This window comes from Elephantulus edwardii, unplaced genomic scaffold, assembly GCF_000299155.1.
Source record: "Elephantulus edwardii isolate Elephantulus edwardi_28Jun2011 unplaced genomic scaffold, EleEdw1.0 scaffold00012, whole genome shotgun sequence".
In the NCBI taxonomy this organism is placed as follows: Eukaryota; Metazoa; Chordata; class Mammalia; order Macroscelidea; family Macroscelididae; genus Elephantulus; species Elephantulus edwardii.
In genome coordinates, this window is record NW_006399762.1 from 6,123,693 (window position 1) to 6,150,931 (window position 27,239).

The window sequence follows — 27,239 nt, forward strand, 5'->3', positions numbered from 1 at the left end:
CCTGATTCACACCATGGTCTTCGCAATTATGTCCTATGAAAGCTGGACAATGACTAGGAATGATAGAAGAATAATTGATGCCTTTGAACTACGGTGCTGGAGAACATTATTGAATATACCATGAACTGCTAGGAGAACAAACAGGTTCTTTCTGGAGAGGGTGAAATCAGCTCCTTGGAGTCAAAGATTCTGAAGCTCTAACTAACGTACTTTGGGCATGTTGCAAGGAAAAATCCATCCTTGGAGAGAAACATCGTGCTTGGGAGTGTGGAAGGACAACACAGGAGAAGATGACCCTCAATGAGATGGACTGACTCAGTGATTGGGGTAATGGGAGTAGGTTTGTCAAAGACAGTAATGTTGGCTTAGGATAGACCATGGTTCAGAACTATTGTCCGTAGGGTTGCTATGAGTCACAGGCACCTGGACAGCATATAACAACAATACCTTGGTGAAAATGCAACCAGGGTGCTCCTCAGAGACAAGGATAATGAAACTTCATTTTACATACTTTGCACATTTTGTCAGGAGAGGCCAGTTCTTAGAAAAAGATACCATGCTTCAAAAAATAACAAAGTTAGCAATAGAGCAGAAGACTCTCAAAGAGTTATATTGCTATAGTGACTATAACAGTGACTTCAGGCATGACAGAGACCTTGAGGATGACACAGGATAGGGAAAGACTTAGATCTGTTGTCTATAGTGTTTGTGTGAGTTGTAGTCGACTGGACAACACCTACTAATAAAAACAGAATGAAAAAATAGCAACTAACACATTCAGCCCCATCCCACTATCACACTGAGAGCTTGGTATATTGTATCCATTTTCCAGCTGCTTTGTAGCAAACCAGAGCCTCCAGACCATATTATAGAGTACTGAGAAATGAGACCTCTTGTACCTCTCCTTTCTATCTCAAAAAGGAGAGAATCTCCTCTGATTCTATCTGACTTCCATCAGAGACTTCTCTTCTAGCATTCTTTACTCAGTACTGCTTTGTGTTCTGTTGCAAAATTTGGCAGGGGAGAGGCCCTCATAAACAACTCCTTCTGCTTATCAGAGGCCTTGTTTCACCAAAATACCTACATACCTCTACCTATAGCTTCTGTACTAAGATACACTTCTTTAAAGTTCACGGTGTATTTAGAAATTTAACTAAATCAGTCTCCAAATGTATAGTTAAGGAGATAGGGAATGTAAGGACGTTAATGGACACACATCACACATTGGCATATATAGAACGGGACTTTGTTGTGAGAAATTTGTTGTGGACAGTATAAAGTTTAGTTATAAGCCTATCTTCTCAGAGAAAACAACAGTATATCCAGCATGCACAGATGTGAGTTAACACTGTTGTATCTCATTTGCCTCTTGTTTTGACTTTTTATTTCCAAGGTGAGAGGACTTTTAAATGCCATCATTGTGATGCTACCTTTAAAAGAAAGGACACCTTAAATGTTCACGTCCAAGTGGTCCATGAAAGACATAAGAAGTACAGATGTGAGCTATGTAACAAGGCATTTGTTACACCATCAGTGCTTAGAAGTCATAAGAAGGTGGGTACAAACTTATTATAAGTTTGAATGGATTTTATAATTAAACAGTGCAATCATAGATATTAACTATCATATCTATTTCATGTTCATTTATTTGCCCAGAAAGACCTAAAAGGAATGTCTGATTTATATAACCTCTTCAGAAAGTGTATTTTTTTCCTATTTCTTAGAATCAACATAATTTTCTGATGAAACCAACAAGAATTACGTGAAATAACTGGCTAGTACTCAGTGAATGAGCATTTCTTAGTTTTAATATGTTTTAGATTGATTTTTATTATTTTTAAAAATATGACTTGTGATTTGATCATTTAGTTTCAAAGCTAAGTCAGATATTTAGACTGAGCTCTTTGAGAGATTTAATGATCTTTCTTTATCTTTGATTTCCTAAGACTTAGGGAAATTCCTGATATAGATGTAGTCTTGATAAATATTGGCTGAGCTCAATTATAATAATGTTGTTCCATATTATGATTTGGGAAATATCTCCATTATATTATGTTAATTGGATAATTATCCAAAGTAAATTAATAATTTTCTTGTGTTTGATTTTTATTTATACAATAGGTACATTTTAAAGTAGCAAAATTTATTTTGTAACAAACACAATATTGTTTAATATTGAATGTTGAAATTACTATGAAGAGGGGTAATTTTCTTCCAGTTATTGTGAGCTAGTTAATGAATGTACAGAAATGACTATTATGTCAGTGTCACTTTTATTTTAATACTTTTTAATATAGTCATTTCAATATGACTGAATTGGTTGATCAGTAGTAATGACACTACTGGCTCTGTCTTAAAAACCTCTAAATAGTATAGACTTCCAACTTTTTTGGTTTTATTTTTTTGTGTGTGAATATACTTTTGCTATGTTTTAATATATGAGGTAAAATTATAGTGCATTTTTTAAAAATTTTGTGGTTTTTGTGTGTGTACCGTCAAATTGGATCTGACTGGTACAGGAGGAGATTGCTCCTCCCTCTCCAGTAAAGCACCTGATGGATTTGAACCGCCTAACACTGTGATTATAATGAATTTTTAAGTGAGATCTACTTACTTGTCTTTTAATTAAAGAGTGTTATAGTATTTCAAAAATATTTTTGTTGCAATATTTTTGTAGTACATTCTTGTTTTTATACATTTGTTCAGTACTAGTACCTTCAGTGCCTTGGAATGGAATGGTATTTCCACACTCTGCTGGATCACCTTTCTTTGGAATGGAAACAAATATATATCTCTTCCAGTCAGCTAGATAAGTGATTGTCCTCCACATTTCTTAACACAACTTGTTGAGCAAATCTGGGGCAACATCTGTTAGTTGAAATATGTCAATTGATATACCATCAATTCCAGGGGCCTTACCTTTTGCCAATTCTTTCAAAGCTGCCTGATCTTCTTCCTTCATCACCATAGGCTCTTGTTCATATGTTGTTTCATGAAATTCTTCTGTGTCTGCCAATTCCTTTCAGTACCATGACTCTGTATACTCTTACCATCTTCTTTTTATACTTCCTGAATCATTTAGTATTCTTCTCAAAGCATCCTTAAGTATAGCAACTCAAGGCTTGAATTTGCCCTTTTGATTTTCTGACTCCAGCTCCTTACATATTTTGTCTTTTTTTTTTAATTAATTTCAATTAAAGTTTACAGAGACTTTCACATTTCATTGTAATACTTTAATTTTTCTTCCCACTCGGCCTTTTGAAATCTTCTATTCAGCTCTTTAATTTCTTGAATTCTTCCCTCTGCTTTGGTTTCTCGGTGCTCCAGTGCAATATTCAGAGTCTCTTCTGACATCTATTTTGGTCTTTTCTTCCTCCTCTGTCTTGTAATGACCGTTTGCACTCTTCCTGAATAATATTCTTGATATCCTCCCACAATTCATCTGGTCTTCACTCATTGGTGTTCAAGGCCTCAAACCTCTTCCTAAGCTGGTTTGAAATTCAGGTGGGATAGACTCAAAATCATATTTTGGTTCTCGTGTGTTTGATTTCATTTTCCTCAGCTTCAGCTTGAACTTGCATAGGAGCTGTTGGTGGTCTCTTCCATAATCAGCACCTGGTCTAGTTTTCACAGCTGATATTGAGCTGTTCCAGTGGTTCTTTCCACAGATGTAATCAATCTGAGTCCTATGCACACTGTCAGGTGAAATTTATGTGGATAATCTGTTTGTGTTTCTTATAAAATGAATAAATCATTGATTGTGCAAAATTCAATTGTTCTGTCTCCAGCTTCATTTCTGTCACCAAGTTCATATTTTCTGACTAGTGATCCTTCTTCACTGTTCCCAACTTTTGCATTCTAGTCACCCATTATTATTAATGCATGTGGATTGCATGTTTGATTGATCTCTCGCCGCAAAAGTTAGTAGAAATCTTCTTTTTCTTTGCCCCAAGCCATCTCATCTTACCAGTACCTAGTATGTCAATATTTATGCATTCTATTTATTCCTTAACAATATCTAATTTTTCTACATTCATGATTCTTATATTCCATGTTCCAGTCACTAGTGTCTCCTCAGAACTGTTGCTCCTGCTTTTTGTTTCCATACTTGAAAGCCCCACCTCAGTTTCCCTGTTACCCTAAGTGTGTTCTATTATACACAACGTTTACAGAGCCTTGCTATTTCAGAAGCAGATGGCCAGTCCTTCTTCCTAGTCTGTCTTAATCTGAATGTTCAGATTTAAGAAAGTATCTGACAGACAAGGATTTTGCAGAAAAGAGCAGATGAAAGGTATTTCTCCAATTGTAGAATTAACCAATAGTTTCAGTGTTGTCCCTGTACTTGACACAAGTGTCCTGACCTACCCATTTCCATGCTCTACTATCCACCAACATCCCCTTTCACACCCACCCACTCCCTTCAACACCTATCTCCTGTTGTCCAGCCCTTGACCTGATAGTTTATATCTCAAGCTTTATGGACTTCTGTGATTCCAAACATGTCAGCTGCTGACAATTTCTTATGCTGTGGCCATTGTCTCTTGAATTTAAGGATTATGTTTCCCAACCGAGGATGATGTGTCCTGTAGATCTGGTATATAGTGTTGTTTTCCTGGCCCAAGGGATCGCGGGCTTCTGGGTCCATTTACCTTTTGGATGGTGGGACAGAGAACAGCCAGAAGCGCAGGCTGCGTTTTGAAGGGGTCATGGTACTAGGGATATTTGTAGCTAATGTTAGATGGATCTTGGCTGAAAGCAGGGAGTACCAAAGGAATGTCTGTCTGTGTTCATTAATTATGCAAAGGCATTTAACTGTGTGGATCACAACAAACTGTGGCTGACTCTGAGAAGAATGGAAATCCCAGAACACTTGATGTGCTAATGTGAAACCTATACTTGGACCAGGAGGTAGTCATCAGCACAGAGCAAGGAAACACTGCATGGTTCAAAATTGGTAAAGGTATACTCCAGGAATATGTCTTATATCCATGCATTTTCAATATATACGCAGAACAGATGATCCGGGAGGCTGGGCTCTATGAGGAGAAATTTGGTATCAGGATTGGAAGCAGACTATTCCATCAACAGACTGTTCAACAACCCTGCTTGCTGAAACAGAGGAGAACCTGAAGCCCTGCTACAGAAGATCAAGGACTGAAGTCTTCAAGATGAATTAAAGCTCAACAACAGAAAACAAAGATTCTCACCACTGGGCTAATTTGTAGCATCATAATAGATGGTGCAGAGTTGGTTCCACAACTAATCTCTTAGTACCAGCAGCCAGGAAATTAAAAGAAGTATTACTTTGGGAAAGTCTGCTGTCAAAGACCTCTACAAAGTACTGAAGAGCAACAGTGTCAGTTTGGAGACTAAGGTACCTGATATAGGCCATGGTCTTTGCAATTACTTACTGTGCATCAGAAAGCTGGACAATTGACTAGGGAAGATAGAAGGAGAATTGATTTCTTTGAGCTGTGATGCTGGAGAAGAGGACTGAATATACCATGGACTAAGAGAATAAACAGGTTTGTCCTAGAGAGGGTGAGACCAGGCTGCTCCTTTCAGGCAAGGATTCTAAAGCTTCATCTGACCTACTTAGGACATGTTGCATGGAGGCACCAGTCCTTGGAGAGGGACACATCTCGAGGGGAAGTCATTTTGTGAGATGGATTGATTCAATAACTGGCGTAATGGGGGTAGGTGTCTCAGAGACAGTAAGATTGGCACAGGATAGAGCAGGGTTTAGGGCTGTTGTACGTAGGGTCACTGTGAGTTGCAGGTAACTCGACGACACATAACAACAAACAACAAAAACCATGGATTGCTAAAATAATAGACAGGTTCGTCTTAGGGAGAAACCAGCTTGCTCCATGGAGGCAAGGATTCTGAAGTTTTGCCTGAAATATGCTGGACATGTAGCAAAGAGTGACATCTTTCTTAGGAGGGTGGAGATACAACACAAGAGGTGAAGACCCTTCATGAGATGGATTGATTCAGTAACTAGAGTAATGGGGGTAGGTGTGTCAGTGACAATATGGTTGGCACAAAATAGAGCAAGGTATAGGCTGTTGTACATAGTATCTCTAGAGTTGCAAGTGACTTGGTGGCATATAACAATAGCAACAAAAACAAATCCCATCAAGGAATAAGAAGATTGGTTTTTTTATATGTTGTACCATATACTTTAAATTAAAGTGTGTTGTAGACCTTCAGAATAAAAGTTCTTCCTGAAATATGAAAACTGTGTATCTGTGTAAGAACCTTCATTGAGATGAGAAAATAAGTGCCTGGCAAATGTAAAATCCTTGAGATAATGTTATACAGAGTGTCATCGGTTAATGTTGTAACTGATTAGAGATGTTTCTAAAGTGTATGATTTAAATGCTTTAAAAGAAATATATTCTACAGGACGCTACTATTTAACTAAGATTTATAAGTATTTTCAAATTAGAAATATGTTAGTGTATTCTGGTAGCCTAGTGGTAAGAAGCTGCGCTACTATCTCAAAGGCACATAGTTTAAGGCCACCAGCTGCTCTGCGGGAGAAGGATGGGCAGTCTCCTCCTGCGCTATTAACTGCTGGAGTGTCAGCTATGGGTCAGGCGTTGACTCTTTGGTACAAAACAATACACAATTAATGATAGTTTCTTTTCAAATATAATGTGTATGTGTAGACTTACAAATTAAACAATAATGTTAGAAAATCAGTTATAGCAAAATTAACAACTTAATATGGAAGGTGAGACTTTTTCTTTGTGTTTTGGTCTAGTGAGGACTTTTTTTCTGTTGTAATATAATTCCTTCTGAAGACTTTATAGTCTTCGAGCATCATCAGTAAATGCCTCAGATTTTTATTTTCTGTCAGTAAGGTTGTGTCATATTTCTCATTCACTCATAATAATTTGAATATGATACTTACTAAAAATTTGCATTATAACAAATGGAGACATAGACCCTGTAAGCTCTCTTTTGAGAATTCTACCCAGAAGATCTACTGTTTACTTTTATTAGGTTTTATACTGTCACTGAAATGAAAACACTAATAAATATGCTCACAGAGAAGGTACAGATACTGGAAACAATTATTCCCATTCCCTTTCACTTACCTTTCTCTTGAGTTTTTGAGTGCCAAGACTTGAGATATACATGTCATCTCTTATTTACCAGAGTGGTGGTTTTGTTGTTGGTAAAATAACTCGTCTCCTGGTAAACTTTTAAAGATCTTTGATGGTGTAATAGATTACATGTTGGACAGCTGACAGAGAAATCGGTGATTTGCAGCCAAGAGCTACTGCTCTAGAGAAATATGTACCATCCTATCCATATTTACAGGCTTGGAAACCATTTAAAGGATTGCCAAGAAGTACAATTAATTCTATGACAAAAGTTTGCTTTGGTTGAGGATAAGAATGGGTCCAATTTATAGATTTATTTTTCTTTTTAAATAGAAAACCAACTTAACATATAAACTTTCATTAAAATCACAGGTTTTTTAAAAAAAAAGAAATGGAGGAGATAGTTTATTATTATCATGTACCATTAAGTTAGAACCAATACATAGTTGATCCTCTCACGAGGCTTCAGAGGCAATAAACCACTTGGGAGAAATTTGCCCTTCTTTCTCCTGTGGAGAAGCTGAATTCAAACTACATATCTTTGCATTGACAGTGCAATGATGAGAGAACTGGAGAGGATTCCATAAGCACAGGTGGTGGTGTTGACCTGAAATAAGACTGTTATCATACCCAGAGATGAGAGAAGAAAGGTAACAGAAAGTCAGGGTACAGTGAATGATGCATTTATAGATTAGCAGATGAGAAGGAATATGTCATGTGGGTATCATTTTCTTGAAATAGGAAGCAAAACCATTAAATAATGAAGATTGCAAAACCTAAGAACCAGTTCTGGTTTTGCTAAACGAGGTAAATGGATTTGTCAGTTTATTTTTATGAGTTACTTGTAGTTCAGTGGTAGAATTCTAGCCTTCAGCACAAGGAATTCAAGTTTGGTTGCTTGCCAATGTGTGTCAGACCAGTTTAAAATACTCCCATCTCCCTCCTCATTTTGGAAGAGTCAAGTGTTTTTCTTTGATTTCTCCATCATTTTATTCAGATTCCTTTTTGATGACATTTATTTATCCTTCCTTCTCTGGTTGATTTAAACTTAAAGATAGGTTGAGGAACAGAGATGGTATTACAAATTGACTCCTCAATAAACAATTGATTTTATAGGTCAAATCAGATATATTTCCTTTTTGCTATGTAAAGCAGCCTAGACTAGAGGAACATAATGCAAGTAACAGCTTATTGAGATTAATTCTATTTTCAAGAGTTAAATGCAATCTAAGAATGTGAAAAATGCTTCTAAGAAAGTGTTTTTTGGCAGCAGTCTAGGGCAGCTGTAACTCCATTTTGATTATGTGGTTTTGTTGTCATATACTGGTTTCACATAACTTCATCATCTATAGATGGGACTCAACATAGGCTTAAAAAGTAAACTGTAAAATTATTTTCAAATTAACACTAATGTGTGTTTTTAAGGACTCTTAGAACCAGTGGGAATATCCGTGATAAATTGTTTAAAATTTCATTGTGATACTAAATCATTTTAATGTAACATAATCCTGGAGAAAAGGATTTACCATTGTCAGAGGCACTTAATCATATTTCTTTAAGTCTTTATACTAGTATTCAATCATTTTCTTCCTTTCCATTTAGACACATACAGGAGAAAAGGAGAAAATCTGCCCTTATTGTGGCCAAAAATTTGCCAGCAGTGGGACACTAAGAGTCCATATCCGGAGCCACACAGGTATGTTTGTTGTAACTGGTGTTGAAAACTATTTAGAAAAACCACATTTTTCTACAACAGAGTATATCATCATATCATATCATATCATATCATATCATATCATATCATATCATAAAACAGATCTCTAAGAGTAATCATTAATCTTGGCTCTTTTTTCTATCTTAATTTATTATACTTGGAAAGTCTGCAGTTAGGGATCTCTCCAAATTATTGAAGAGCAGTGATCTCTGTTTGTGGACTAAGGTGTGTCTGATTCAGGCCATGGTCTTTTTGATCACTTGCTCTATATCTGAGAGCTGAATAATGAATAAGGATGACAGAAGAATTGATGGTTCTGAGCTATGGTGTTGGATAGCAATACTGAATATTCCATGGGCTTCCAAAAGAAGGTGTAGCCGGAGTGCTCCTTAGAGAAAAAGATGATAAAGCTAGGAGAGGTTATACCTTAGTGACATCATGCCTGTAGAGGTGGAGGGTCAGCAAAAGAGAGGAAGACCTTCAACCAGATGGTTTGATACAATAATTGCTGCAATGGGCTCTAGTCAATCAGAAAGTGTGAGGATGGCGTAGGATAGAACAGAGTACAGATCTTTTGTTCATAGAGTTGCTGTGGGTCATATTTGACTCTGGCACCTAGCAACAACAACAAATATATTACAAAATCCAGTTCCTTACTCTAGAAGAATTTTGAATAAATATATTTTCCTAACTTTACAATATATGTAGAGTAGTAGTAATTTGCTTAGTGTTCATCGTGGTATAACTGTGAATAATTATTTGTAGTTAAATACTCTGCCAACTGATAGAATAGGAATTTTACTTTTTATAAAAGACTAGGAACTCCTTTTAAATTTCTTCTGGTAACCCACATCAAATATGGCCTTGTCTTTGGTTTATTGTTTGAATGCCATAGATTTTTGTTGCTGTTGTTTTGGATGTTTCTTTCATACCATTTGAAAGTAGGAGTGACATCCCCTTCCTAAACTACATGCCTCTGGGAACCCTATGAATTTTGATAAATAACGATGGTTATAAAAAAGTTTACAGCCTTTTGTTCATAGGGTCGCTATGAGTTGTACGCAACTTGATGGCAATCAACATCATACTATAGAGTTCTTCCTAAAGGGTCCCTTTTATGTACTAATTTGTACGTAATTTCTCCAATGAAGGAAGTCTGTATCTTAAGATGTTGTTGTTATTGTTATGTGCTGTTGAGTCACTTGCGACTCATAGCGACCCTATGTACAACAGTCCTAAACTCTGCTCTGTCCTGTGCCAGTCTCACCATCTCCAATACACCCATCCCGATTACCCCAATCACTGAATCAATCCACCTCATAAGGGGCCTTCGCCTTCCCCTTCTGCGCTGTCCCTCCACCCTACCAAGGATGATGTCCCTCTCCAAGGACCTGTCCCTCCTTGCAACATGTCCAAACTATGTTAGACGGAGCCTTAGAATCCTTGCCTCCAAGGAGTAGCCCGGTTTGACTTTCCAGGATGAATCGGTTTGTTTTCCTAGCAGTCCATGGTACTATCAATACTCTTCTCCAGCACCACAGCTCAAAGGCATCAATTCTCCTTCTGTCCTCCTTAGTTATTGTCCAATTCTCTGATTAATAACTATTTAGGTTTTATCATATAATTATATTGTTGTTGTAGTTATGTGCCAACGAGTCGCCTGTGACTCATAGCGACCCTGTTTACAACCCTAAACAATGCTCTATCGCCAATCTTGCTGTCTCCAACAAGCCTGTCCCCATTAACCTAATGATTAAATAAATCCATCTCATTAAGGGTTTTCCTCTCCTGCACTGTCCCTCCACCCTCCCAAGCATGATGTCCCCCTCCAAGGACTGATCCCATCTTGCACCATGTCCAACATATGTCAGACGAAGCTTCAGAATCCTTGCCTCCAAGGAGGAGACTGGCTTCACCCTTTCCAGGACAAACCTCTTTGTTCTCCTAGCAGTCCATGGTATATTCAATACCCTTCTCCAACACCACAGCTCAAAGGCATCAATTCTCCTTCTATCATCCCTAGTCATTGTTCAGCTTTCTGATACATAGCAAGTAACTGCAAAGACCATGCATGGCCTGTATCAGGCACACCTTAGTCTCCAGAATGGCATTGTTGCTCTTCAATACTTTGGAGAGGTCTCTGGCAGTAGACTTTCCCAATGCAATTCATCTTTTAATTTCCTGGCTTCTGGTACCAAGAGTGTTGATCGTCGAGCTAAGCAAATGGAAGCTGTCAACAACCTCAGTTTTTCACCATCTATCATGATGCTGCCAATTTGCCCAGTGGTGAGAATCTATGTTTTCTTGATGTTGAGCTTCAATCCATATTGAAGCCTGCAGTCCTTGACCTTCTGCAGCAAGTGCTTTAGTGCTTTTCTCCTCAATTCCAGCAAGCGGGATTGTGTCATCTGCATAAAGCAGATTGTTGGTGAGTCTTCCTCCAATCCTGATGCCACATTTCTCCTCATAGAGCTCTGCCACCCAGGAAATCTGCTCTGCATTGATTGAAAAGATATGGAGATAGAGCACATCCTTGATGCATACCCTTCCCAATTTTGAACCATGAAGTGTTTCCTTGCTCTGTTTTGACAGCTGCCTCCTGGTCCAAGTATAGGTTTTACATAAGCACAATGAAGCATTTTAGGATTCCCATTCTTCTCAGAGTCAGCCACAGTTTCAAAATATATTAAAAAAATACTCCTAATTTTTGTATCAATATGATTGTATATTAATTTTAAATATGTTATAGTAGCTGAAATCTATATGGTCAATTATATAATTAGATTATTTAGCTGACGCTCTGTGATGATGTGCCACAGTGTTAAACTTTCATTACCAATGAATGCCTTACCCCTAGCATGGTATCTCATCCGATATTATGTTGTGATTTATAAAGTCTTTAAGTACTCTAAAGAATCAGAACTCTGTTGGGTATATGTAGATGAAAGTCTAGCTTAGGAGCATAATTTTTTTACCAAAAGTTTGACCCTAGGGCCAAAAGATAGAAGATAGAAGATCAACTATGCATTTTTTTGTTAGAGCAAACAAATATCTCAATTTGTACTTATCATTTATCAGTACTTTCTACAAATACCAAACCAAGAATAGATCAAGCTATGATGATTGAGGAGACCTTAATGAATGAAAGGCCTAGATTAGACACAGCTATAGACAGGTCAAGGAATTTAGCCTTTAGTATGGATTGAAGCTCAACATCAAGAAAACAGATTCTTACCACTGGTCCATTTGGCAGCATTATAATAGATACTGAAGAGATTGAGATTGTTAACAGTCTCAGTTTGCTTGGCCACACAATCATCACTCATGGGACTAACAGCCAGAAAATCAAGAGACAAACTGCATTGCGCAAGTCACTTATTAGGAACCTCTCCAGAGTATTGAAAAGCAGCACTTGTCAGTCAGGAGACTAAGGTGTACCTGATCCAGAGCATAGTCTTTGTAATTGCTTGCTATGCATAAGAGAGTTGGACGATGACTAGGGATGATAAACGGAGAATTGATGCCTTTAAGCTGTGGTGCTAGAGAAGAGTGTTGAGTGTACCATGGACTGTAAGGAGAACAAACAATTTTGTCCTGGAGGGAGTGAAACTAGGCTGCTCTTTGGAGGCAAGGATTTTGAGGCTTCATCTGACATACTTTGGGCTTGTTGCAAGGAGGGACCAGTCCTTGGAGAGGGACATCATGCTTGAAAGGGTGGAGGGACATAGAAGGAAAGACTATCGATAAGATGGATTGATTCAGTGACTATGTCAGAGACAGTAAAGTTGCACAGGATAGAGCAGGTTTCAGAGATATTGTACATAGGGTCACTATGAGTTGCAAAGTCACATAACAACAACAATAGACAGTGAAGTTCTTGGGATACAGCCAGTATCACCAAGTCCATATTTTCCAACTGCTGATCCTTCTTCTCTGTTCACAAATTTTGCGTTCCAGTCATTCATTATTATTAGTGCATTATCTTGATTGCATGTTTGATCAATATCTCACTGCAAAAGTAGGTAGAAATCTTCTATTTCCTCCTCTTTGGCTCTGGTTGTTGGTGCATATATTTGAATGATCATGGTATTCACAGGACTTCCTTATAAGCATATGGATATTATCCTGTCTCACAACATTGTATTTCAAGACATATCTAGAAATCACTTTTTTCACTATGAAAGCAACCCCATTTTTTCTCACTTTTTCATCTCCAACATAGTAGTTCAAATAATCCTTTGACTCAAAATGTTCCATGCCAGTCCATCTTATCTCACCAATACCTAATATGTCAATATTTATGGGTTCCATTTCCTTCTTAACAATATCCAATTTCCCTCCATTCTTGGTACTTACATTCCATATTCCAATCACTAGTGTCTGCTTACAAAAGTTCTTCCTTCTATTTGTTTCCATACTTGAGGCTTCAGCCTTAGTTGCCATATCTGCTAGTCTAAGTCCACTTTGTTGTACATAGGGTTTTCAAACATTACCTGACAGACAAGCATTTTTACAGATAAGAGTGGATTAAAGATATTTCTCAATAGTAGATATGTCCCCACCCTTGCCATGTGTGTTTTGCGCCACCCCTTTTCCTGCTTTACCAGCATTTACATCTTCTCCCACCTACTCCATTCATCAACAATCTACCCTACCCAGCCCTTGATGTGATGGCCTATATGTCAGTCTTTCTGGGCTTCTGTATCTCAAGCTGCTGCAAGTTTCTTCCTTTAAGAGCAGTATCTCCTACCTTCAGTTTTGAACTTCTGCTCCAGAATTGACTTCTTGTTCATTAGGGCACCTTCTCCTCCCTAATTTATGCTACAAGCAAGAGATTCCCAACGAAGGTTGATGAATCCAATAGATTTGATATATAATGTTGTCTTCCTGTGCTCTAAGTTTTAGACGTGGCTTGACCTGCAAGCTTCTAGGAGCCATAGTTATTTGTTCTTTTGTGATATAGGGTCCACTGAGAGACTTTCTGCTATACATGCCATACCCCCTAGCTCCTCCTTTCTGCTCCCAAGCTGCGCTCTGTGCTCCAAGATTTGAAGGTGGGCTTGACTCGTGGGCTTCTGGGACTTGATGGTACATAACAGTAGCAACATTAGGACTACACAGGTAATTGTTATTGGAAGACTCACACAAAAATATTTAAGCTTAAAATGCCATTGTTGTTGTAGTTAAGTGCCATTGAGTCGTAGAGGACTCATAGTGACTCTATGAATGAAAGACCTGAACAATTGTACGACTTTCATCATTTCTCTAAGTTTATAGAGAAGTGGATGCCACTCCTGCTTCCAAGGTTGTTTTAGTCGGGGAGCTCCACCAAACACTGTCCACCATGGGTAATTATTACCACATTTGAGACATCAGTGTCACAGTGGTTAGCATCACAGCAACCATGAGTTACCCCTGCACAGTAATATAGGTAAAATTAACAGTTAAAAAGAAGTAGGTTTATAGTGTTCTTGATTGTTGTTGTTGTTGTTAGTTCTCACTGAGTTGAGTATGACCTATAGTTACTATAAACAGTAGGCTTGAACCCTGCCCTGTCCTCTGCCATCCTCACACTTCCTGACACATGAGAGCCCATATGTATTCGTGATCGTATTATTTTATTTTTAGGCAAGTTTTAAAATTTTAATACTTAATAATATGCAGGAATGTTTTATTCCATTCAGAACAACTGAGTGAACAAAGATGTTCTCTAAGTTCATCAGGGGACTGTTTTCCCAATATGCAGCTTTTATGTAAAGTAGTTCTTACTCATTTCTCCTGGTTCCATCTAAAGGAACATCTCTTTATGTTTCCTGAGGATAAATGGGCCTTGCTTTTGTCGTTGCTGCTTGTAGTTATATTGCTTCGAGGAAATTAAAATTCTTCAGGCTGTCACTATGATTTGTTCACTGAAGAAGGAATTCCATGAAATTTATTAAATTCACGGATTTCCATTTTTTTAAAAAAAGTACATTATAGAAGCAAATTGAGGATAGATTTGAAGTGTTAACCTCTCAGTTCTTAGTAATCAACCACTGTACTGCCAGAGTTCCTATGTTGGAAAAGTACATGTATTTTTTATAAAGGAAGATAAAAGAATTCACAGGGATTACACAGGCTTGCCGGTACCCTATTTAAAAATTTCTTCCTTGTCCACATTAACAGTCCCATGAGACTCATCAATTCTTGCACTCTCACCTCTCAATTCATAATTATAAGCCGACTTCTTAGGCTTCTTTCACTTTGTTCAAGTCTCCAATTAATTATTAATTTTTCATCATATGTTACTTGTCCCTTTCCATCTCCCCACCATGTTACTTCAGCATACTTTCTTCTCGCATGCTTCTTATAATACACAGCACTCTTACAGTTGCTGTTCTCCATGACCTTCTTCAGTAGGCTGAAAGATCTCTATTCTCTGTTGTTTTCATTCACTGTGTTCCTTGGGATAGAAAACGGGCTTAGTAAATATTTGTTGATTGAATAAAGGACCTACAGATAGATTACCACACCTGTTGAATGCAAAAGTATATGTACTCTTTAGTGGAAGTCCTAGATTTTACTCCAAATATAATTGACCATAATTTTTTTCATATAATATCTATAAATGTCTGTGGACTTCATTCTGAAGGAGCCTGAGTCTACAGAGTTTTGATTTCTGGTTCTGGTGAGACTCTTGGTGCAATATTTACTAGCCATTGACTGTGAGTTGATTGTATTCAGCCTCCTATTTAAAAAAGAAAATTTGGTTGCCAGTTTGCACCTGGAATTCCAGATGGCAAGTAATCTGAAACAGCCTTACTCTACAAAGTTTTAATTTCTGGTTTTGGTGAGACTCTTGGTGAAATATTTACTAGCCATTGGCTGTGAGTTGATTGTATTTAGCCTCCTATTTAAAAAGGCATTTGTCACCAGAATGGGGCTGGAATTCCAGGTGGGGAGTGTTCTGAAGGACTCTGACTCTACAGAGTTTTGATGATTTTAATCTGTGGCACTCAGTCATGGTTTTAACTGGTTTTGGTTAAACATTCTTCTAAGTGCTAAAGCATTGATCTGTCCATTTGCTATACAGTGGTAACTCATGGGTGCTGTGATGCTTAACACTAGGACACAAATGTTCAGGTCTTTCATTCATAAGGTTACTATGAGTCACCTATGACTCGATGGCACTTAACAGCACCATAGAGAGAACTTTGTTGGCCTAGTGGATAGAAACAATTAAAACAAGCTTGGAAGCAGGAGTGGCATCCACTTCCAAAATAGCTTGCCTCCAGAAACCCTATGAACTTGCAGAAACAATGAAAGTTATACAAATGTTCAGGTGTTTCATTCATAGGGTTGCTATGAGTCCTCTACAACTCGACAGCACCTAACAACATCTGTGGAATTCACTTCTAAAATGTTAACATTAAAGGTGAAATTGTTAAATTCCACAAACTTTGAACATGGTCATTTTATGGTAACAAATTAGACTTTGCTTTCCTTTCACTTTTCATCCTGAAACTTAAACACCCAATTAATATGAAATAGAGTTTATAATAAATAATGATAATAGATAATATGGTTCAATATATAGCTCATATGGTTATGCTATTGTTTGCTCTCAAGTCAGAACCGTCTCATAGCTGACCCTCCAGTAGATTTTCAAAGGCAGTAAATTGCATGGGAGAAGATTGCTCATCCTTTTTTCTGAGCAGCTGGTGAATTTGAACTATGTGCCTTTTTCAGTGCAGTTCAGCTTCTTACCACTAGGCCACTAGAGCTCCCTTCCACCTTTTCAAGTGGAGAATAGTTTCTGTCCAGAACAACAATACAAAATTGATTGCCATTAATTCAGTTAAGCCCCCAAGCCTATACACCTATTTCTGTCAGTTCTAACACCAACCATCCTTTCCACATTCTGAATACTCTACTCTTGGATCCTGCTAATACGTTGCAATGGCCCTAGAGAACTCAACCTTAGGTTGTGTGGTTATTAGGGATATAACAGGTTATATTTTAGATGGGAAACAGCATGTCATTCTTCAGTCAAGACAGATTCTCAAAAGTGGTAGAAGAACCTTTGACTTTCAGCCTCTTGGGTTCAGACCAGTGTTGCTAAGCTCTCCTAGTCCTGTGAGTTATGGCTCCTCCCACTGCTGTCCATACTCTGAGTCCTCCAGCAATCTAGAGTGAAGGTTTCTGGTTCTGGCTCCATTCCCAGGTTAGTTTTATTTCACCTTGGTCTCTTAATTCTCCACTGTTCCTGCTGTTCTCTTCTAGGTCTTGATCTGATAGACAAAGGAATGTTTGTGTGTTTGTGGCTTAAACAATAAGTGTTGCACTTAGTTAAATGGTGAAGGACAGAGAAATGGCAACAAAAGCCACTTGTAAAAATAAACCCACTCCATCACAATCATAATTATTTCTTATATTCATGAGTAAAATCTAAGCTAAAGGAAAGGGCAGACCTAATCTGTTGTCATTAGCCAAGGTTGTTGAAGGAGGAGGAATCATCAAATACAGTAAATTAATACAATACCAGCAATGTAATCGGTGTCTAAGATAATTTTCCTTTGCTTTGATGAGGAAACTAAAATTCAAGAAAGCAAATGACTTATTCAATAGAAAGGCTGTTGCTGTTGTTGTTGTTTTGGGCCATTGAATTGACAGTGACTCATAGCAACCCTATGAAGAGTGGCTCTGAACTTTCCCCTATCCTGAGCCAACCTCACTGTCTCCAACACACCTAACCCCATTGCCACAGTTACCATGTAAGTACATCTCAACCAGTCTTTTCCTCTCCCTTCCCAAAGACTGGCCCCTTCCTGAAAACATTCCTAAGGGATCCAAAAGAATTTTACTTCAAATTCTGTTTTGCTTTTACTTTTTAATTTTGTTTTGTAACTATCAAGGAGCTTTGGTGGCACAGTAATCCATAGGGATTTGCACTGTTAACACAAATGACAAGACTGTCTAAAGGCTTGAATTCATCAGCTGCTCCTCAAGAGAAAGATGGATAATTTGTCTCATGCAATTTACAGCATCCAAAAATCTGCTGGCTTAGTAATAAGGAGCTGCACTGCCATTCCAGAGACATGCAGTTTAAATCTCCCATCTTCTCTCCTGCTGTATGATTCATTGTTGCTGTTGTTGTGTACCATAAAGTTGGCCTGGAACTATTATCTGACCCTGCTGCGAGTTTTCAGAGGCAGTTAATCCTCCCCTTCCTGCCTTATGAATTTTATCACTGGACAAATGCTGCCCTTTTAATTTTATGTGGTTGCTTGCTCTAGGAAGAGAACATCTCTCTGGTGATAATTGTTCACCTTCTAAACCTTTTTATTATTTAGCTTAAAATTGAGCCATGGGGATGGATTTTCTTCCAGGTTCAGATAGAGACGAAGACCAATAGACTTAGTAGTTCCATTAATCTCTGCTGGACAAATAAACTTAGCCATTTTTATGTATTTGAGTTTTGTTGCACAATTTTGCCAGCTCTATCTAGGGCCTTCTATTGTGATCTCTTTTAGAATGTGGAGAAATTAAAACTTTTAATAAGGTAGATGAATATTTGAATATATTGCAGCATGATAGGATTTTGATGGTGTAAGTCTGTTTTCCAATATGTCAGAGGAATTAATTTTGTTTTATTTGTACCATTTTCAAACTATCAACCAACACTTTGTTATGTACTTATTAGGAGTTAGGTACTCATTTTACTTCTTTCTTACAGTCTTCCTACTTGTGTTTTTCATCATTTCCTATCCGTTGCTGTTGTTGTGTGATGTCAAGTTATAACTGACTCAGTTGACCTTCCCATAAGTTTTCAGTAGCAGTAACTTCACTTCAGGAGACTGCTCCTTATTCTTCCATGGAACAGTTTTGTATTTGAAATCCATGCCTTTGGCATTGCACATAGTATCAAAGGTCATATCCTTTGTATCCGTTTTCTTCTAATAAGTTTTTTTTGTTTGTTTTTTTTTAATTGGCTGATATGTGCTTTTTAGTCCCAACTCATAAATGATCCTCTAGTGGGTTTTCAGAGGCTGTAATTCACCTAAGAGGATATTGCCAGTCACTCTCCAGAAATATACTTCATCAGTTCAGACCTCCAAAGAATCTGAGCCTTTGGGTTAACAGTACAACTTCTTACTTCTAGGCCAACGGTATTCCATTTAATTGGCTTAAAGAACCCTAAAAGTCCTAATCCACAACATAAACAGTCTTCTAAGCTTCCTGGAAAATGTACAACCAGGAGAAGATAAAATAAATGAATGGAACCTTCTAAGAATCAAATCCCTATGCACATCCAAAAACTTCTCCAATAGGGAAAAAAGGGAAGCCACAGATTGGGAAAAAATATTTGGTAATGAAATGTCAGATAAGGGACTTATATCTAAAATTTATAAAATACTCGAGCACCACACGAGATAAAGGTAAACAACCCAATTCAAAAATAGGCACAGGATATGAACAGACACTTCACCAAAGAAGACATTCAGATGGCAAACTAACACACGAAGAAATGCTCAAGATCCCTACCTTTAGGAAAGATGCAAATCAAAACAACTATGAGAGATCATCTCACCACAGTAAGAACAGCAAAAGTTAATAAAACAGCAAACAACAAATACTGGGGAAGTTGTGAAGAAACTGGAACTTTTATTCACTGTTGGTAGGAGTGTAAAATGGTGTAACCACTATGGAAAGCTGTATGGCACTTTCTCCAAAAGTTGCAAATAGAACTACCATTTGACCCAGCAATTCCGCTACTGGGAGTATACCCTAAAGGAACCATAATTGCCACCCAGACAGATACATGCACACCTATGTTTATTTCGGCCTTGTTCACAAGAGCAAGGAGTTGGAAGCAACCTAAGAACCCATCAACAAATGAATGGATAGAAAAGCTCTGGTATATTCACACAATGGAATACTATGTGGTGTTGAAAAATAAAGAACTCATGAAATATTACACAAAATGGGTGACCCTGGAGGACATTATGCTGAGTGAAATATCTCAGTCACAAAAATACAAATATGGCATAATGCCACTGTTATAAAAGAGGACTCGCATAGGGGTTGTGGGAAGACTGAGAAAAAGGGGATAAAGCATGTATACTGCATTGGCAAATAAGGGAGAGAACTGTTTAAAAGGGGTGTATGATTAGATATTATTGTTATGACGGGAGTCCAGAACGAAGGTAACATAGTGGAGTGGACTTGCGGGGAGGGATTTAATAGCAAAGAGAAAAGTGAATTGGGAGAGGAGTGGGCAGGGAGAAAAGTGCAACAATGAATGAATGGAAATCTAAAGTCTCTGTAAGCTTTCATTAAAATAAATTTAAAATTTTTTTAAAATGTTATTCAAGTTGTTGTTAACCTGTTCTTATTAATTATGCCTCTGCCTTAACTTTATGCTAATAATACATTTGAAAATAGCAATAACAAAAACCACCCAGTTGACATACTATTTGATGAATTTGACCCTGTCCTAACTTAACCAACGAATTCCATCTTTGCTTCTGCATTTTTCTTTATCTCTGGGCACTTTGTCTCCCTCCACCAGTCTCATTGCCATTGTTTTATAATGCTAGGGAGATGTTTCACAAAATTTTGAAGTTTTGTTTTCCACTAATCTTCTATTTTAGAATTCCACCCTTTATTTTGATTTGAGTGAATGCATGTGTAAAAAGAGCAAAGGCCAGATGGCGATGACCATATCTGACTTTTACTAATTTCTCAAAGGGTAACTGTCCCCATCCCCACCATCAGTAACACAAAACCCGTTCCCATGAGGTCATATATGACCCCCAAACTCCCATACCTCTTTGTGCTCATCTCAACACCAATCTTATTGCTTTGCTGGGCCCAGAATCCAATATGATAGCCCACTGACCACATAGAACCATACTGAGAAAGTCAAAAGGTTATAGTCCAGATTAATAACAGAATACAGTTAAGACAGCTTCTAAAATGTGCACATAGACACCTCAGCCTTGAACCTCATGGAGTTAGGTGTTAGGCCTGTGTCACAAGTTCTCAGTCCTGCCAATCTTCACTAAGATCCCATCTCTAATCAGGTCTCCAGTTTGGCCATAGTTGTTCCTACCATCGGTATAGCTGGAGCACGTACTGCATTCTGCATTCTCTTGCTTCTTGATCAGTGGTGCTAGAAAATCTGTCTCTCTCTCTTGCTGGCTTGCTCAATTCAGTGGTGAGACTAGCCAGGCAACTTGTAGACTGTTGAAACTGGCCAGTTCTCTTGTTAAATGGTAGATAGCCAATCCTCTTGTGGATAAGTTATCAGGGTCCATTCACATATCCCCCTCCTCACCCCACATACAGATAGTAAAGTCAAATAATGGCTGGGAAAAGTCACATTGAAAGATAAACTCTACCATATGGCAAGTACACATGAAAAGTTTGTCTTCTAGACTAGAAAGAAATTTCAGAAATCATCTAGTTCAAGCTTCTCACTTGTACTAATATACCTGGGAGAAGTCTCTGATTTGACTAATGCCACATAGCTAGTGTCTTGGTTATCTGGAACTTAATCAACACTTACATTTAGTATACCACTAAATGCTAGTACTTTTATTTTTTTATTCTTTAATGTACATGCTAACTTTTGTCTTGAGTTTTCCATAGACATACATACATTTCTCTCATAATGTTTGATATTTTCTTGTTGATGTATCAACTTGTTGAAAATAATCTAGTTAACTTCAGAGCCTGTCATTTATCACCTATGGATTGAGAGTTTAATTTCCTGATAAGGGAGAAATTTTCCTAACACTAAACTAGTTACATAGGACTTTATGATGTAATACTTTGTATGAATCCTAGAGTTATTTTTCAGAGTTTTGATGTCTACTTTTTATTTTTTTCCTCCCTCTATAACTTTTAGTAACTTGCTTACCCTTTTGAAGCTTAGTTTTCTCATTTGGAAAAAGGGATAATAGTAGTATCACCTTCATGGCATTGTTGTGAGGCTAAATGATGGCATATGTGAAGAAATTTGCATAATGACTAACTCAGAATAATCCTGCAATAAATGTGAGCTATTGTTCATGCTGATATTGCAAGTGCATTTTCTTATTGCTACATGCATTTTATCACAGTTGTTCATATTTCCTCAGTGTATTGCTTTAACTCTTCTTTCCATTATGATCATGCTCATGTTTTTAATGTCCTTCAGTACCAGAATATGAGTGACGATTATGAGTATAGAGATTTACTGTTGAAACAGAGTTGATTTAGGTTGAGGAAAGGTGGATGGATAGTGTGTTGCTGTCACCGTCAGTGAAGGTGAGTGTTTAGGTATGTGCGTGGCAGACAGCTCTGTAATTTATCATCTGGTTCCTTATGCCAGAATGACAGAGACGGCACTCTGTGGGTCAGCTGAAATAGTAGAGCACATTTCTCCTGTTGGTTTATAGCTTCTTAGGGTCAGTGAAAGCTGAGGTTAATTCAGCAGGGGAATCCATGGACTGTGACAGGAATCCCATCGGTTGTTCATAAATTATGAAAGAAATTCTAGGAACTACATTTGGATTTTAAAGCTCTGGGCCAGAAGGTTAATTACTTGCCTACAGTTCCAACCATCTTTCCATGTTAATAGATACCGGCTGTGTTGGCCCTTCTGTTCCAGTCTTGCTTGCACACTGTCATTTGAATGTAGTAATAAATCATTGTCTTAAGAAGTAAATTTTTGGTAGATACCTGTGATCGGTTTAGAAATAAAGGATCAGTATGTTGTAGTTTGACTCTACTTGGATTTGAGCTATGGTTTTTCTTTCCTTAATATTTTGTATAAAGAAATTGATTCATGCCTATTAATTAGACTTAAAAATTTAAAAAGGGGGAGGGGGAGGGGTTTGTGCAGGGAGAAGGGTGCAACAATGAATGAATGAAATTCCAAAATCTCTGTAGATGTTCACTGAAATGAAAAATGAACAAACTAAATTAATAAAAAAAATAATTGTTAAAAAAAATTTAAAAAGTGATAGAAAATTGAATAATTATAATAAGTACAAACAATAATAGATATATTAACCATAACCACAAATGAAGTTTCATGGTATCTTTTCACATATGTTTGATAAGTTTAGATGACCTCCAGATACTGAAAGAGAATTTCTTTTGCATTATTTATTTTTTAAGTGGATTGCCAACATTATTAGACCAAATCAAATGTTCTTTCCTGAGTTAATCTAAGATAACCTAAGCATCACAGTTTGAACAACTCCATTCTTTTCTCTAGAAAATGTAACAAAGTCGTTTAGAGCAAAAGTGTTTATTACTCGTAAGTAAAGTCTTAATATTCATATTTTTGTTTTATCCATATTTTTGTTTTATCCATTTTTGTTTTGATACTTCAAAAAATTTCTGTTCACCAACCATACCAATAGGGAGCTCTGGTAGCCTAGTGCTAAGAAGCTGTACTACAATCCCAAAGGCACACAGTTCAAGGCCACAAGCTGCTCTGGAGTAGATAGATTGGCTGTCTCCTCCAGTGCAAATAACTGCCTCTGGAAACCCACCAGAGGGTCAGTGATGGGTGGGTTCGACTCAGTTGTACACAACAACAACCACAACAATGAAATCCACCATTTCTTCCTTTTTTACACAACTCCTACCCAACAATTTAAGGCAGCAGCATTCATTTTGGCTTTTAATTAACTCTATGATAATGTATTGGAAGGAGGAGTGGCATCCACTTCCATAATAATTTGCCTCCGAAAACCCTATGAGCCTTTTGAAAGGAAGAAAGGCACCCAAGCGTAGAGGACTCACTCTCCTTCATAGGGTCTCTATGAGCCGCCTGCGACTCAATAGCACAACAACAACATGATAATGTAAGATCATTTTGTGTTTTAAGGGATCAAAGGGTTCTGATTTTCTGATGCAAAAATTAGAGTACTGTGTGCAGGTTTGCCATAGCCTGGGAGATGGGCTCAGAGGAAACGTAGGCAAGTGATACATATCCCAGAATATAAAGTATTTATAATGTAATCACTTTGGGAGCAGGAGTGGTATCCACTTCTTAACAACATGCCTCTGGAAACTCTGTGAACCTTGACAAATGGTGATAGTTATAGAAAGGCTTCAGGCCTTTTGTTTTTAGGGTTATTATGAATCCTGCTCCACTTGTTGGCAATCAACAACACAACAGCAGTATACTCACAAAGATTCTGATAAGATGCTTTCCAATTGACTGTGCCTCATAGCAACCCTGTGAGCAACAGAGCTGACCCTTGCACTATCCTGCCCCACCTTCACAATCTTCACCCTGCTCTATCCCTTTGTGGTAGTCAATCTTGTTGAAGATCTTCCTCTTTTTCTTTGACCCTCCACCTTTCCCAGCATGATGTTTCTCTCTAAGGATCACTTCTTTCTGGGAATATGCCCAAAATGAGAGAGATGAAATTTCACCATTCTGTATATGTATTTTCAAAATTTCTTGTGTTTTTTTTTCTTTTGTAAATGTGCTCAACCAAAAAGCAAATTTCATTTAAGTCCAACACTATAAGACAGAGTAGAACTGTTTCGTAGGATTTTCAAGGCTATATATCTTTATAGATGCACAACCACATGTGTCTAACTCTGAGTTTCTGTTAAGTTTGAACTACTGACCTTTCAATTAGCAGTCAAGCACTTAAGCACTTAAGCACTTAACCACCTGAGACACCAGGGCTCCAATTTAATACATTGTTGCTGTTGTTAGGTGCCATTAAGTCAATCCCACACGTAGAAGTACTGTGTACAACAGATTGAACCCATGCCCTATCCTGCACTGTCCTCACCACCTTCACTCTCCTAAAGCCCATTGTTGCAGTTATTGTGTCAGTCCTTCTCTGTTGAGGATGTTCCTCTTTTTCACTGACCTCTTTACTTTTTCAAGCTTCATATCCTTTCCACTGACAGTATGCCCAAAGTATATGAGACAGATCCTTAAATATGGAAGTGGCTTACATAACAGTTTTTACCAGCTGTGTTTCTACAACTTTGTCCATGTTCCATTAATTAGTATTGTTAATAGATACACTATTAAATGCTAACATTTTCTTTTCATTTAGGAAAACTAAAAGAGATTTGAATTTTGAGTATAGTTTAGTATCTCATTCACTGCGAAAAGAACAAGTCAGTCTTGGCAGAAGTGCAGCCAAGGTCCTTGGGGGCCGGAGGGGGGGGGGAAATATCATGCTGGATAAGTATAGGGCCCACAAAAGAAAGACTCTCTATGAGATAGATTGATGCAGTGATTGCCGCAATGGGTTTGATTCTGGCAGAGATCATTAGGATGACATAGGATAGGGCAAGGTTTCCATTTATTGTACAATAGGATCACTTTGGATCAGTCAATTCATATACATGTAAAATAACAAGATTTATTTTCATCTGATATATGCTGTCAGCATCCCGTTTCCCCTAAGGAAAAAAATCCTTGATATTGTTGATCTGCAGTTCTTATCTTTGGTTAAGTATTGTTGTTGTTGTTAAGTGCCATTGAGTTGTAAGCAACTCATAGCGACCCTATGAAGGAGAGTCCCCAGCACTTGGGTGTCTCTCATCCTCTCTCCAGGTTTATAGGGTTTCCGGAGGCAAGCCACTCCTCCTTCCAAGTTGCTTAAGTATTAGGGAAGATTTTATAACTTTTAGTGGAAAGGAAATAATTCCTGGGTTGCTTGGTGCTCAGAGTTATATACTTATGTCTCTTCCTTGCTGAAACTATTCATAGGTAACACCTCTGCAGGTAAGCATCTGCCATTTAACTGTTAATCATTCTGTGACCACTGTTTACCAACTATGTTTAGATCAAATAAATGCTGAATTAAATGAAACTTGTGATGTTGTCACTTTGGATTGCCATCGAGTTGAGCACAACTCATAGCAACTCTGTGAACAAAAGACCTAATGCCTTTCCATAATTGTCATTTCTCCAAGTTCATAAAGGTTCCAGAGGCATGTGGTTTAGGAAATGGATGTCACTTCTTCCAATCTCCTGCTTACAACTTGGGCTCCATCAGCACTAATTTCACTTAGCAGTGGTTAAGTGTCGTCAAGTCGAATACAACTGAGAGTAAGTTTTGCACAAAACACCTAAGTTCTGTTCTATTACTAACATCATTTCTGTACAGAACTCCTTTCTATAACTACCATAAATTCTGTACATTTATAGAGTTTAGAGAGTTTGTAGAGTTTCCAGAGGCATCTAGCTTACAAAGTGGGCGCCACTCCTTTTTTCCAGCTTAAATCAATCTGGAAGCTCATTCAAACACTGGATGTAATGAGCAACCATTATGGTATTTGAGAAGACTATGCAGTGTGCATCATCACAGCAACACCACATTAATACGGAATTAGAGGAAACTTGTGATAGAAATCTGTACAAACAGGCAACTTTTGGATGGAAGCATTGAAGTCTGACTTTTAAACAACAGAATACAGTCAATAATTAAGGGCAAGCTTATCTTACTTGTATATCTTTCTTAATTACTAGAAATTTTCTTAATTTCTTTTGTTGTTTCTAAGTCTACAATTCTTAATTATTTTGTTCAGTAGTAAATCTCATTTTTGTTTTGCCTTGCCAGCAATTTATTTATTTATTGAAATGTTAGTAAGGACATGACTATTTTTTCTTCTCATTGTAGCACACCTTATTTTATTGGTCTGTTTTTAGACATAAGGCAAAAAATATTCTAAGTACAAGAGTCTATAGAAAAAAGATTTGTCTTTTACCTTTTTTTTTTTGTTTCCATGGAACTTTGCATTAAAAACAGAGAGACTTATACTCTTACTTGTTTTGATTCCGGTGGCAAAAATATTTTGGAATGTGAAAGTTACCTTTTGATCTTTACATTTTATTACCTAGCACCTTGCTGTAATTAAGTTCTTTAGGTCTTTAAAAGTACAACATTTTTAAGATATCCAAGTAGTAAATGTCAAGTTCAAGTTTTTGTTGTTTTTCTTTTAAAGACTGTATCCTTCCTAGTACCCTTCCATTAAATGCCTGCAGGTTTGATTAATGGGAACATTCCAAAAGAGTATCAGTGTTAGGTTGAGCCGGGTCAGTGAGATTCATGCTTCTTTTTTGCTGTAGGTAAAAAAAATAAAAGGAAAGCACTTCAAGTCACAGAAAGGTGCCAAGAACAAACTTGAGCTACTTCCATTTGTCAGTGTAATATTTCAGTCTTCTCTATGGTGTATGTTTAATTTATTAGATGTCCCATAAGTTGATGTGATTGGAGCTGGGGAACTGGAAAATTGATTGAGGGGTTTGATTTTTTTTACTTTTCCAAAATAGTATTTTTGAAATTTTATTTTCATTTACAATTAGAAAGCTTGTTGTTTTGTAACAGTTTCTTTAGTCCACAAAGGGAAAACTATTCCCCTGAAATTTGTGGAAAAGATGTATAAAATTC

At 37.4% G+C, this 27,239-nt stretch overlaps 1 protein-coding gene across 2 annotated transcripts in view; it reads left to right on the forward strand.

Annotated features, from left to right (window-relative positions):
- PRDM5 (PR domain containing 5) overlaps positions 1-27,239 on the forward strand; it is a 341,046-nt gene that overhangs the window by 209,557 nt on the left and 104,250 nt on the right. For both annotated transcript variants that reach the window (XM_006881055.1, XM_006881056.1), the window contains 2 exons: positions 1,394-1,554; positions 8,718-8,811. In XM_006881055.1, the coding sequence (XP_006881117.1) occupies positions 1,394-1,554; positions 8,718-8,811 (255 nt within the window). The remainder of the gene's footprint in view (positions 1-1,393; positions 1,555-8,717; positions 8,812-27,239) is intronic.